General features: G+C 60.8%; 1 protein-coding gene across 4 annotated transcripts; it reads left to right on the forward strand.

Moving 5' to 3' along the window:
- The first annotated feature begins 1,849 nt into the window (after window positions 1-1,849).
- Window positions 1,850-11,669, forward strand: LOC115618122 (zinc finger protein 414-like). 4 transcript variants are annotated; one of them, XM_030509337.1, is made up of 9 exons: window positions 1,850-1,945; window positions 6,336-6,466; window positions 8,008-8,103; window positions 8,182-8,289; window positions 8,502-8,607; window positions 9,131-9,651; window positions 10,012-10,062; window positions 10,691-10,849; window positions 11,243-11,669. In XM_030509337.1, the coding sequence occupies exons 2-9, from the start codon at window positions 6,397-6,399 to the stop codon at window positions 11,317-11,319; spliced, it is 1,188 nt and encodes a 395-aa protein (XP_030365197.1). In that variant the 5' UTR covers window positions 1,850-1,945; window positions 6,336-6,396; the 3' UTR covers window positions 11,320-11,669. The 4 variants fall into 4 exon arrangements, with proteins under 4 accessions (XP_030365197.1, XP_030365198.1, XP_030365195.1 ...); XM_030509338.1 differs by lacking the exon at window positions 10,012-10,062 and having other exon boundaries at window positions 1,858-1,945; XM_030509335.1 differs by lacking the exons at window positions 10,012-10,062; window positions 10,691-10,849; window positions 11,243-11,669 and having other exon boundaries at window positions 1,858-1,945; window positions 9,131-10,005.
- Window positions 11,670-12,088: the final 419 nt, after the last annotated feature.

A 12,088-nucleotide genomic window follows, 5' to 3' on the forward strand; every position in this document is an offset into this window, starting at 1 on the left:
CTCTGGCCCTCTGACAAGAGCTCTGCACCCACGTGTCCCCAAATGGAACATGTGTTGAACCCTCCAGAAGATGCCGAATACAGAAACCAGCCCCACCAGGAACCCGGCTTGGGCACCTCCACATCCCAGCACGACTCTGGACCGCTTAGCATGGCCGGGAGCTGCCAGGGCAAAGCAGGACAACAGGGTGCAGCAGGACTGGGACACCATCGCCATTCCCTGATTTCTCATAGGAAAAGCTGTGAGAACCACTTAGCTGAAGCCCATGGAGCTGTAGCAGCTTTGTCTGATGGTGGTCAGAGGGCTGACGAGGCCCCCCTGGTTTGCAGGGCAGAGGAGGGGTGTCTCATCTGTGGGGGGCCGGGGTCAATATGTGGGGTGGAAACTGGGCTGCTCCAAAGGGTTGTGGGTGCTCAGAGAGGCTCAGAGGGGCTTTGGGGTCTCTGAGGAGCTCCAGTTGCTCTGAGGGTCCTGGGAGGCTCCAAGGGGCTCTTAGGGGCCATGATAGGATTGGGGGTCCCAGGAGTCCAGGGTGCTCCAAGGAACTTGGGTGCTCAGAGGGCCCTGGGATGCTTTAATGGGTCTGGGATGCTCTGAGAGAGCTCCAAAAGGCTCTAAGGGGGTTCCCAAGGGGTTCAGGGTGCTCAGAGGACTCCTTGGCTGCACCAGCTCCGGGGTTCAGGAGACCCCCAGGACAGGGGCACAGCCGGGGCTGAGGGGGGGTCTTGAGTGGGGGCTGAGCCCGATCTGGGGTTGTTCTGGGCAGTTTGCAGCAGGGAGAGAGATGAACGGCACCGACATGTCAGGGCTCATCCTGCCTGTGCCTCGCTCCCCCCGCCGGGCCCTGCGCCGGAGGAAGTGACGACAGCCCGCTCCCTGCCCTCCTCTTCCTCCATCCCGCAGCCCCCTGTGCAGGGACACCCCCTGCCCCAGACACTGCAGAGGGGTCCAGGGGACCCTGTTTCCTCCAGGGTGGGGATGGCACAAGGCAGGAGGCTGCTGGGATGTGAAGCCCTCCATGGCCCCACGCTGCAACCCACGGCTGGGCCTCCCCACTATGGGCTTTACAGCGCCTGTGATCTTTGGGGGGATTTTTCCTGCAAATCCCAGGTTTTTAGGAGTTCTTTCACTGCAGAACTTGGGGGGGGGGGGGGGGGGGAAAGGTAAGCAGAGACTCTTATTTGATTTGGATTAAAAAAAAAACAAAGGCTTTGGAAAATCCATTCATTACAGAAGCTCCTTCCTGCACCCTCCAGCCTTTCCTTGGGGGTGGGGGGGCAGCACCCCGGCTGTGGGTGCTGTATGTGTGGGATGCTCCCACTCAGCTCAGGCGCCCACTCGGCTGCTCCAAAGTTCTCCGGGTGCTCAGAGAGGCTCCGAGGGGCTTGGAGGTCTCTGAGGAGCTCCAGTTGCTCTGAGGGTCCTGGGAGGCTCCAAGGGGCTCTTAGGGGCCATGATAGGATTGAGGGTCCCAGGAGTCCAGGGTGCTCCAAGGAACTTGGGTGCTCAGAGGGCCCTGGGATGCTTTAACGGGTCCGGGGTGCTCTGAGAGAGCTCCAAAAGGTTTGGAGGGATGCTCTAAGGGGTCTGGGGCTTCCCAAGGGACTGAGGGTGCTCTGAGGATGATCCGAGGACCTGGGATGCTCCGAGCCCCCCGGGATGCTCCAGCCGCCCGCAGTGCTGGGTGCGGAGCTCTCCTGGGGGGGGGGGGGGGGTGGACGCTGCGAAAACACCCGGTAAAGGCAGCCGGGGGTCCCGGGGCGGGGCCGTGCGGCCCCCCCGCTGCCCCCGCCCCCCCTTCCGCACCGCTCCTTCCTCCCCCCCCCTCCTCCTCCTCCTCCTCCTCCTCCTCCTCCTCCCCCCGCTCTCGCGACAGCTCCGCTCAGAAAATGGCCCCGCGGCCGCGCCGCCGCTGATGCGCGCTCCCGGCCCCGCCGCAGCCCCGGTACGTGCGGGCGGGCAGCGCCGGGCGGCACCGCGGCACCGGGAAGGGGCGGGACCGGCACCGGGAAGGGAGCACCGGAACGGGGAGGGAGGGTGGTACCGGCCCCGGGCGGGGGGGGGGGTACGGGAACGGGGGGGTGTACGGCCCCGGAAGGGGGACCGGCCCCGGCGGCTGTGCAGGAACGGGGGGTGTACGGCACCGGGGGTGTAACGGGCTCGTTACACCGGGCGCTGCAGCGAGCTGGACGTGCACTGGGGGCTGCGGAGAGGGGCCGGCTCCGGGTAAACCCGTTTTGCCCGGGAGAGGCGGGGGGGGGGGCACCGGCCGTGGGGCTGCTGCGCACGGGGGGCTCCAGGTTACAGGGTGACTTGCCATGGGGGTGCTAGCCATGGCCGTGTTACTGCTCACAGAGTAGCCATGGGTGTATAACCATAGGGGCCTACTAGCTGCAGAAACCACTAGCCATAGGGGTGCCACCCATGGGGGGCTGCTAGCTAAGAAGGGGTCTCACCTGTGGGGCTAAGTAGCACAGGGACAGCTAGCCACGGGAGGTGTTGGCCCCGGGGTCTTTGCAGGCATGTGGGGTCTGTGGGAGCACCGAGACCCGCTTCACCACCTCGAGCATCCCGGGGCTGCACCCGCTGGGGTCTCCCCACGGTCTCTCCATCTTCCTGCACACGCTGGAGCTGCTTTGTTGCTGTCACGGGCTGGGGGATGCGGCTGCTCATCTGCTGCTGGGGTGAAGGGGCTCCTGAGCCTTGGCCATGGTGTGAACTTGACCGTGGCCAGGGCTGCCTGCTCCGGGAGCGGCTTTGTCTGGGCTCAGGGAGGAAGGTCTGTCCTCCCCAAATGGCTCCTGAAAGGAAATAGGGATTTTTCTAGCTGAAGAGCCCAGTAGATCAGCTGGCTGTGAGCAGGCTGATAAAGGTGGGCATCAGGATGGTGCAGGGATGTGGGGAAATGTCAGCGTGGCTTTTCCTTGTTCACACGCTGCCCAGGTCACTTGTGGCTTGGAGCAAGCCGGGGGGATGGCAGGGACCCCCCTGCTGCCCAGGGCAGTTCTGCAGGAAAGGCTGAAAGATGCTTCCAAAGGAACCACTGAAGGGCCTTGGATGAGCTCCCTCCATGTCTGCTGTGGGGACATGGCACAGGGAACCCCTTGGATGCCCACGCTGCCACCAGCAGCAGATGTGGTGGGGTTTCAGGGTGGGCTCCGTGGGCCTCTCTGGGCAGATTTTCTGAGTTGGATAGCAGGGAGCATGCCCTCGGAGCGAAGTAGAAGGCAAAACATCAAAGCAGTGGCTTTGCTCCAGCCCAGGTTGGGATTAGGGCACCTAGGTTGTGGTGGGCATCAGGGGCAGGGGTCCTTGGAGCATCTTCCCCCCAGCACCGGTTCTTGCAGGGCTCCCTGCAGCGTCTGAAGGCAACAGGAGAATTTAGGACATGGGTTTAATTTAGGGCAGGTTTGCACCCCATGCGCGGTGGCCGGAGCGCTGCGGGAGCGCGGCGCCGGCAGCATCCGTGCTGCTGTCAGCCTGTGCGTCCTCCCTCCGCGCTCCCCGGCTGAGCAATCACATGAGCCCCTTGTTCAGAGCCTTTGTCTCTCATCTCCTGCGCCGAGGAGCTGCCTCTTGGGAAGCTTCTGCAACCCCAGGCCAGAAACCACAACGAGATGCTCCAATAGGATTATTTGTCCCATTTATCCTCCTGGGGGGAGGTGTGTGTGTAAGTCTCCTGTGCTTGGTGATATGTATAAACTCCCTGGTTCGTTTGCAGGAGATGAGCTGTATTAATTATTAACTGAATCAGCAACTGGGTTACCAGTAGCTGCAAAGCTCCTTGTTGCTGTCAGCCTCCCAAAAGGATTTTTCTAGGGTCCCTGTTCACCGCAGGGGCTGGGATGAGGGAGTTTGGTGCCAGCAGGTTTTCAGGGAGACTGAACCTGGAGCAAGACAACCCTGTGAATACAACACCAAATATGCTGTGGCTCCAGACTTGGGTTTCCAGGGCAGGGTTTGCATTGGCATGTGGGGAGTCACATCTCCGGTGGCTTTGTGGGGTCACTAGGGATGGGGACAGTGGCAGCTCAGCGGCAGAATGGTGTCAGGGTGGCAGAACGGAGGGTCCTGGAGAATTAAAAGTATTATACAGTGTCCCGCGGGAGGTGATCAATGACAGCAAAGTGACACAGGTACCACCAGCTCCCCAAAAACCAGGGCCTGGGCTGATCATATCGTGATGCTACGGTGCTGCTGTCATGTCCACTGCCAAAAACACACCTGCATTGAACAGCTTTGCTCCAGCAGGACATTGGCGGGACCACAAAGTGTGTACAGGCGTGTGCTGGCTGCAGCAAGGAGCGCCTGTATCCATCCCACCTGCCCTCACTGACCTGTCCATTAGTATGTCCCCAAGAGGCCATTTCCCAGCTTTTCCAGAGGGGAAAAATCAGCTCAAAACACATCTCTGGGGTACTGCTTGCAACTGGGGAACAGCAAGCAGCAGCAGACACGCGGGAAGAAGAGGAGGGAGGTTTCAGCAGGAGCTGCAAATTCGGAAGGTTTGACCCAGGAGCACTGGGAGGTCCCTGCTGCCATGCTCCCGAGGAAGCAGGAAGCTGCCTGTGCTCCAGCTGAGCTCTTGGTGCGGTGGGCACCGGTGTCCTGCTGCCTTCAGCCTCATCTGGAGGCCATCAGAGACCGTCAGCAGGTCCTGGGGACAGGCATTGAGGACTGAGCCAGGATGAGTGTTTCCAGCAGGGAAGGGAGAACCTGGTGGAGGTTCACTACAGCCTCAAGGACTCGTGAAAAGCTCCAGCAGCACCAAAGGTTGGGCGTTTTGGTGACAGTCACCAAAATGTGATGGCATTGCACGGACGCTGCACAAGGCTGAGCTTGTAGCCCTGCCTCGATCCTTTTAATGCTTTCTCCATCAAAGGAAGATTCCCAAGATGTTTTTCCCCACCAAAACCTGCATTATCTCCTGATAAAACAAAGCTCCATCAAAGCTGCTGTGAATTTTGTGTGCCCAAGCTGCTTTGTGCAGACGGAGCAAACCAACCCCTCCAGCCAGGGCTGAATTTCCCCTCCTGGGACACAACCAGCCTGTTCCTGGCCCAAACCCCACAGCTCTGTGGCTGATCCCCCTTCCAGCCTCAGTCCCAGGTTGCATCCCGCAGTGGCAGCAGAAACTGAGACAAAAAACCCCAATGCAACCCCCAAACAAAGCCACAAGCCTGGGGGCAGCCGGAGAAATAATCCCACATGGATTCCCCACTCCATGCTCTGATTTATTGCCGGTGGGTTGCAGTTCCTGCAGTAACAGCTGCTGAGCTGCCTGTGCCAGGGTAAAACCCACCTCCTGCGACCCACCGGGAGCCAGGCTGGAGCGGAAAAGCTGGGAAAATGCCTCTGAAATAGATGCTGACAGGCAGGTCAGCAAGGCCAGGAGGGATGGGGTAGATGCAGGTGCACCTCCTTGTACCACAAGGCTGATCCCCAAGGAGATTCCCCAGGGATATTTGGTTTGGGAGTCATTGAGCTCTTGGGGAAATATTAACCCTCTACCCAAATGCAGATGTGTGAGTTGCAGCCACTCTGCAGCCCCAGCACTGCTATGATGGGCCTGTAGGGACAGGACAAGGGGAATGGCTTTAACCTGCCAGAGGGGAGATTGAGATGAGCTCTGAGGCAGAAGCTCTTCCCTGTGAGGGTGCTGAGGCGCTGGCACAGGGTGCCCAGAGAAGCTGTGGCTGCCCCATCCCTGGCAGTGTTCAAGGCCAGGTTGGACACAGGGGCTTGGAGCAACCTGCTCTAGTGGAAGGTGTCCCTGCCCATGGCAGGGGGTTGGAACTGGATGAGCTTTAAAGACTCTTCCAACCCAAACCGTTCTGTGGTTCAATTTTTTTATTATTGCTGTTATTATTATTAACTTTGACATTAAGGCACTATTGAGGACTCTCCTGAAGTGAGGGACTATTCAGATGCTTTTTACTAGGACTTAGTGTTTGACTTGTGCATGTCAGAGCCTGACTCTGAGGCTTGGTGAAGCCAATTTAATCTGGGGGACCATCTGATGCAGGTTGTGTGAAGGAACTGTTCCCACATGCCCATCAGCATCGGGCCCTGCTGCCGATGCTCCTGGTCATGCAATAGGACCTGGTGCTCCTCTTGGCTGGAAAACCCTCTGAAACCATGGATAGGGTGGATGGGGGGAGTATCCAGGGAAGTCCTGCCTTTGCAGTGGGTCCTCCCTGTCAGAGGCACAGCAAAGCCACTCAGAAGCTGGGATCTCCTGCCCTGGAGGTCCCCCGGTAGGAGGGTACCATGGGGCATCAAGGAGGAGGCCCTTCATGCCACGCTTTAACCTCTCCCCCTTGCACTCGGTGTAGCATCACCAGGAGAAGACACCATCAGCACGTGCATCACCCTGTGCCCACCACTGGCCAGGCCATGAAGACGGAGAAGGAAGAGTCTGTGCCCACCTTCTCCCTGCGGGGTAAATACACTGGAGAGGGGGCAGGTGAGTCCCTTGTGCCTGGTGAGAGGGGTTGGGGCAGGATGAAGGGGAGAAGCTTTTGCTCCTGTTGCTGTGAGGTCCCTTTGGCCAAATCCCACCCCAGAGGTGGACTGGGGAGCACCCTGAGGGTGGGCATGGCTGTACATGGTGCACCACCCAATGTGTTTGAGACACCAGCAGGCTTTGCCTTCATACCAGCAGCTTTTTCAGAGCAAAGAGCATCCCATCTCCAACCACCCTGGAGGGCTCCAGCCCCTTCTAAATCAGACCCCACCAGACCCTCCCCCAATTGCATGCACCCCTGTTTGTAAAGGGTAGGAATCACAGAACCATTAGTGTTGGAAGGGCCCTCTGGAGACCATCCAGTCCAACCCCCAGAGCAGGTCACACAGGAATGTGTCCATGGTGGGGTTTGAATGTCTCCAGAGAGGGAGACTCCACAACCCCCCTGGGCAGCCTGTGCCAGGGCTCTGACACCCTCAATGGAAAGAAGTTCTTCCTCATGTTGAGGTGAAACTTGTTGTGCTTTAGTTTCTGGCCATTGCTCCTCATCCTGTCACTGGGCACCACTGAGAAGAGTCTGGCACCATCCTCCTGGCACCTGCCTCTGAGCTATTGATCTGCATTGATGAGATCCCCTCAGTCTGCTCTTCTCTGACTAACCAGGCCCAGCTCCCGCAATCTCTCCTCATCAGAGAGATGCTCCAGACCCCTGAGCATCCCTGTGGCCTCTGCTGGACCCTCTCCAGCAGCTGCTTGTCTCCTGTCCTGAGGAGCCCAGCACTGGACACAGTGCTCCAGATGTGGCCTCACCAGGGTCGGTAGAGAGGGAGGAATCACCTCCCTCGACCTGCTGCCGCACTCCTCCTGATGCACCCCAGGACACTCTTGTGCCTCCTGGCCCAAGGGCACAAACTGCCGGCTCACGGGCAATTTGTCACCCACCAGCACCCCCAGGCCCTTCTCAGCTGAGATGCTCTCTAGTAGAATCATAGAATGGTTTGTGTTGGAAGGGATCTTAAAGCTCATCCAGTTCCAAGCCCCTGCCACGAGCAGGGACACCTTCCACTAGAGCAGGTTGCTCCAAGCCCCTGTGTCCAACCTGGCCTTGAACACTGCCAGGGATGGGGCAGCTACAGCTTCTCTGGGCACCCTGTGCCAGCGCCTCAGCACCCTCACAGGGAAGAACTTCTTCTTTATATCTAACCTGAACTTCCCCTGTTTCAGTTTAAACCCCTCACCCCTTGTCTTATCACTACAGTCCCTGATGAAGGTCCCTCTCCAGCACCCTCGTAGCCCCCTTCAGATACTGGAAGCTGCTCTGAGGTCTCCACACAGCTTGTTTTCTCCAGGCTGAACAGCCCCAATGTTCTCAGCCTGTCTCCATACAGCCCCCAGCCTGTGCTGGTGCTTGGGGTTCTTCCTCCCCAGGGGCAGGACCTACACTCACCCTTGTTGAACCTCATGAGGTTTCTCCCCAGCCTGTGGAGGTGCCTGTGGCCGGGCTGGGGCTGAGCGTGGCCTCTGACGGTCTCTCCCCGCAGGTAGCAGCGAGGTGGCTGTGCCCAGCGGCGCGGTGCCGGGGAGCGGGGGGACCCCAGCGCAGGAGCTGCGGCCGCTGAAGCGCAGGCCTGTCCCAGGTGAGCCCCAGCCCTGCCCCGCGGGGTGACAGCAGCGGCTGGGGCAGGGACGAGGCCAACGCATCTGTGTCCTTCCAGGGAAGCACTACCAGTGCTCGAGCTACGGCTGCAAACTGGCCTTCCCCAGCATGCAGGAGCTGATGGACCACCTCAAAGTCCACTACAGACCCACGCAGTCTCTTGAGGGTAAGGCTGGGACATCCCACATCGCTCCAGGGTGCGCTTTCTTTGGCTGGGAGGTGGCAAAGTGGGGCTTGAAGCTGGGACAGCGCTGGTGGTGGAGCCTGTACCTCCAGGAGATGCTGCACAGCACCAGAGGAGGTGCTGGAGACCCACTGGTGGGGCTGGGGCAGCGCAGCCGCGTTGTTGCTGAATCTCTGCCCTATTTCTTTGCTCAGGCAAAACCTTCCAGTGCCCCACGCTGGGCTGCACAGAGACCTTCCCCAGCATGCAGGACCTCATGGCCCACATGAAGGTGCACTACAAGCCGAACCGCTACTTCAAGTGAGTCCTGCTGGTCCCCATCCCATCAGAGAATCATGGAATGGTTTGGGTTGGAAAGGACCTTAAGATCATCCAGTTCAAACTCCCCTACCATGGGCAGGGACACCTCACACTAGACCATGTCACCCAAGGCTCTGTCCAGCCTGGCCTTGAACACGGCCAGGGATGGAGCATTTACCACTTCTTTGGGCAACCTCTGCCAGCACCTCAGCACCCTCACAGTAAAGAACTTCCTTATATCTAACCTGAACTCTTCCTGGTTTAATTTAAACCTGCTCCCACTTGTCCTATCACTGCAGTCCCTCATGAAGAGACCTGCCATCTCCCTGCAGACCCCTGCCATGACATGTCCTATCTGGGGGCACCCAACAGCTCCCAAACAGCCCCAAGCACATGAAGTCCCACATTTGCAGACCCTGGGGCTAGGGTTGGGAGGGTGATGTGGAGAGGAACGCTGTCGCTGATGCTCTCGGGGTGATGTGGGGGGACACACCATTCCTGACGCTGTCTCCTGGCCCTGCAGGTGTGAGAACTGCATGCTGCGCTTCCGGACGCACCGCTCGCTCTTCAAGCACCTTCACGTCTGCTCTGACAGTGCCAGCAGCCCCACGCCACCCCCCAAAGCCGACAAGCCCCTCCCGCCCGCTACCTCTGCCCTGGAGAAGGACCCCCCGGCCAAGCCACCCGAGGGGCTTCCCAAACTCCCGAGCGTTATCCGGCCCCTGGAGAAAGAAGCCATCGTGCCCGGTGCGGACACTGCCCCGGTGCCCAGCAGCCTCCCCGAGCTGCCCGGCTCGCTGGAGGCGCTGCCGCTGGTGTCGCCGGCCCCGCACCCCTTCCCGCTGCTGGAGCCCGGCCTTTTCGGGCCATCGTCCTTGACTCGGTTCTCGGGGCCACCCCCCTCCTCGGTGCCGGGGCCGTTCCTGTCCTACGTGCACCCTTCGCCCTACAGCTTGCCCCAACCCGCGGCGCAGCATCGCCTCCGGCCCTACGTGCCGGGCCACGGCCCCCCCATCTCCAACGCCGTCTGGAAGAAAAGCCAAGGTGAGCGCGTGGGGCCGTCCGGGCAAAGCTTCTTCTGCTCCCACCTTCACCAGCAGCTCCCGGAGGAGAACCCGCCATCGGCCAGCCGAGGATCCCCCTCCCAGCCCCGCATGGGGCCGCTCTGCACCCCCCCAGCCCCATCCCACTTCCGCTGCCCTCTCCATCCCATCCACAGGGATGTTCTATTGGACAAAGCACCGGCAAACACCAAAATCGAGCCTCCAAATTTTCCCAGCCCCGCTGCTCCCCGGCGTGCTGGGGGTGCGAGGCGGGGGGCCGGGCCAGGCCTTCCCCCCCACGTGTCCCCCCTCAGGGAGGGGAAGCCCTAATGCTTGTCTTGCCCCTCGATTCCCTCCGCAGGTGTGAGTGTCAGCCCACTCCTCCCATGCTTTGGCTCAGGAGTGACTCCAGGTTAGTTTGGCACCTACTGGTTGGGGGCTGCTTTCTGTCACTCGGGGGGGCGGTGGGTGGTGGTGGGGGCTGCAGGGGATGGGAGAAGCCCCACAGGGCACCGTGATGCTCCCCAGAGAGTAGAGGGGAGCACAGGGGGAGGGCAGGCTCCTTCCATTGTAGGAGCCACATGGAGAGGGAATGCTGCCCAGGTAGGCTTGGAGACAGGGGGGTCACTGGCTGTGTGCCCCCAGGAAGCACCCAGCCTGGTTCTGAGGGCAGAAGCAGCAAGAGAAGGAGCTGCTGGAGCTGCTTGGGCTCGAGTCCTCCCCAGTCCCAAGGCTGGGCTGGAAACTGCTGCCCTTTGCTCCACGGGTTGCGGAGAGGCAACAGGCAAAGGGACGTCAGGGCCGGGGGGGCACAGCCTCGCTCCCTGCTCCCAGATTTGGCGTTCATTGGGCAGGGACCCTCCATGGATGTAGGGCTCGGAGTGAGGGGTCTCCTGCCTCCATGGCACCGGCCGATCCGAGCCCCGTGGCACCCAGCACGAGCCATGGCACCGAGCACCCTGCACCCAGCGCTGCGCTTCGCACGGCTCCCATGGCGCGGGGGGCGAGCGCTGTGCTTCCCTCCTCGCCCGTCCTTGCAGGGCACTCCTCCAACAGCCGCATCGTGTGGGAGCACACGCGGGGCCGCTACACCTGCATGCAGTGCCCCTACTCCAGCGCCTCGCGTGAGGAGATGACCCTCCACATCGAGGACCACCGCAAGAACCCCCCGCCGCCCGGCCGCATGGACACCGAGATGGGTACGGCCCCATGGGGGCAGCGGGAGGGACCCCAGCTGCTGGGATACTGGTGGGGAGGGAGGGATGCTGGTCAGGAGCAGCATCCCTCAGCCTGCCCTGCATGGACAATGTGTGCCCGATGCCTCTGTCCTGGAAGGGGGAGGACCTGATGCTGGGATGGGCACCGGGCTCCAGCCCCTGGTTCTTCACCCTGTAGTGATGCCCTGGGGGGTGTCCATGTGTCCTCCCCATGTCCGTGCACCAGGTTATGAGGGGTTTGGCCACAGTGCTGACCGCTCTTAGTGACACGGGTTAGTGGTGGCCTTGGCAGCGCTGGGGAGCGGTTGGACTGGATGAGCTTAAAGGTCTTTTCCAACCATGTTGATTCTATGATTCTCTTCCCTTTCCCTCCAGATTTCGGGGTGGGTCTCGCCTCCTTCCACACCAAGCTGACGCCGGAGATGGAGAACTCCCTGTACTCCCAGCTCTGATGCCCCTGGCTCCCATGGGACTGCTCCTGCACCTCCCTATCCCTCCCTGCAGCCGAGCAGGGGGGCACTGCACAGCCCCCTGCCACCAACTGTGGGACAGGAACCCCTTCCTGGGTACCGGGAGCATCCCCAGCTCGGGGTGGCGGAGGGGAGGATGTTTGCTTATTCATTTCTACCCTCCCTTTTGTCTTCGGAAACTCTTAAGCACCTGGAATCCTGTGTCTCCCTCCCATCAAGGTTTCGTTGTTCAGCCCCAGGGGCTCTGGGGGGAGCCTGGTAGGTTGCTCAGGAGTTCATGGACTTCTCTGGAATGAGGTCTTGAAATAATAAATAGGAATTGTACAGGAGCAGCGGCCGGGAGCGCCTCTGTCAGTGCCAGCAGTGGCTGGGGACAACAGGGGAGTGGTGGCACCCTTAAGGATGTCCCCACCTGAAGAAGGGGCAGATGGGGGGTGCGTATGTAAGAAGCAGAGTTAGAGCCTCTGCTCCCAGCACCCAGATTGGGCGCCCAACCAGGGCAGGAGCTCAGCCCTCTCCTGCAGCACCCAGCCAGCCTCTGCGCCCATCCCAGCCCCTCCATGGGCAGAGGTGTGAGGAGGCCACGGGAACAGGGTGGCTGCTGCACCCCAACAGCTCGGCCAGGTCCACATCCCTGGGGGCTGCGCGACCTCCTGCACCCCCCAAGGGAGCCGAGCAGCGAGTGCTCAGCCTGGGGCTCCCTGGGCCCTGCTGTGCTGTGCTGGGGCTGAGCCTGGCCCTGAGAGGGGAG

The sequence above is a fragment of the Strigops habroptila genome, chromosome 20 (assembly GCF_004027225.2).
Source record: "Strigops habroptila isolate Jane chromosome 20, bStrHab1.2.pri, whole genome shotgun sequence".
Classification (NCBI taxonomy): Eukaryota; Metazoa; Chordata; class Aves; order Psittaciformes; family Psittacidae; genus Strigops; species Strigops habroptila.

Coding starts and splice junctions, on each gene's coding strand:
- LOC115618122 (XM_030509335.1), top strand. CDS start 6,397: ATGAAGACGGAGAAGGAAGAGTCTGTGCCCACCTTCTCCCTGCGGGGT. Junction 8,290..8,501: donor ACCCACGCAGTCTCTTGAGG/GTAAGGCTGGGA, acceptor TTCTTTGCTCAG/GCAAAACCTTCCAGTGCCCC. Junction 8,608..9,130: donor AAGCCGAACCGCTACTTCAA/GTGAGTCCTGCT, acceptor CTGGCCCTGCAG/GTGTGAGAACTGCATGCTGC.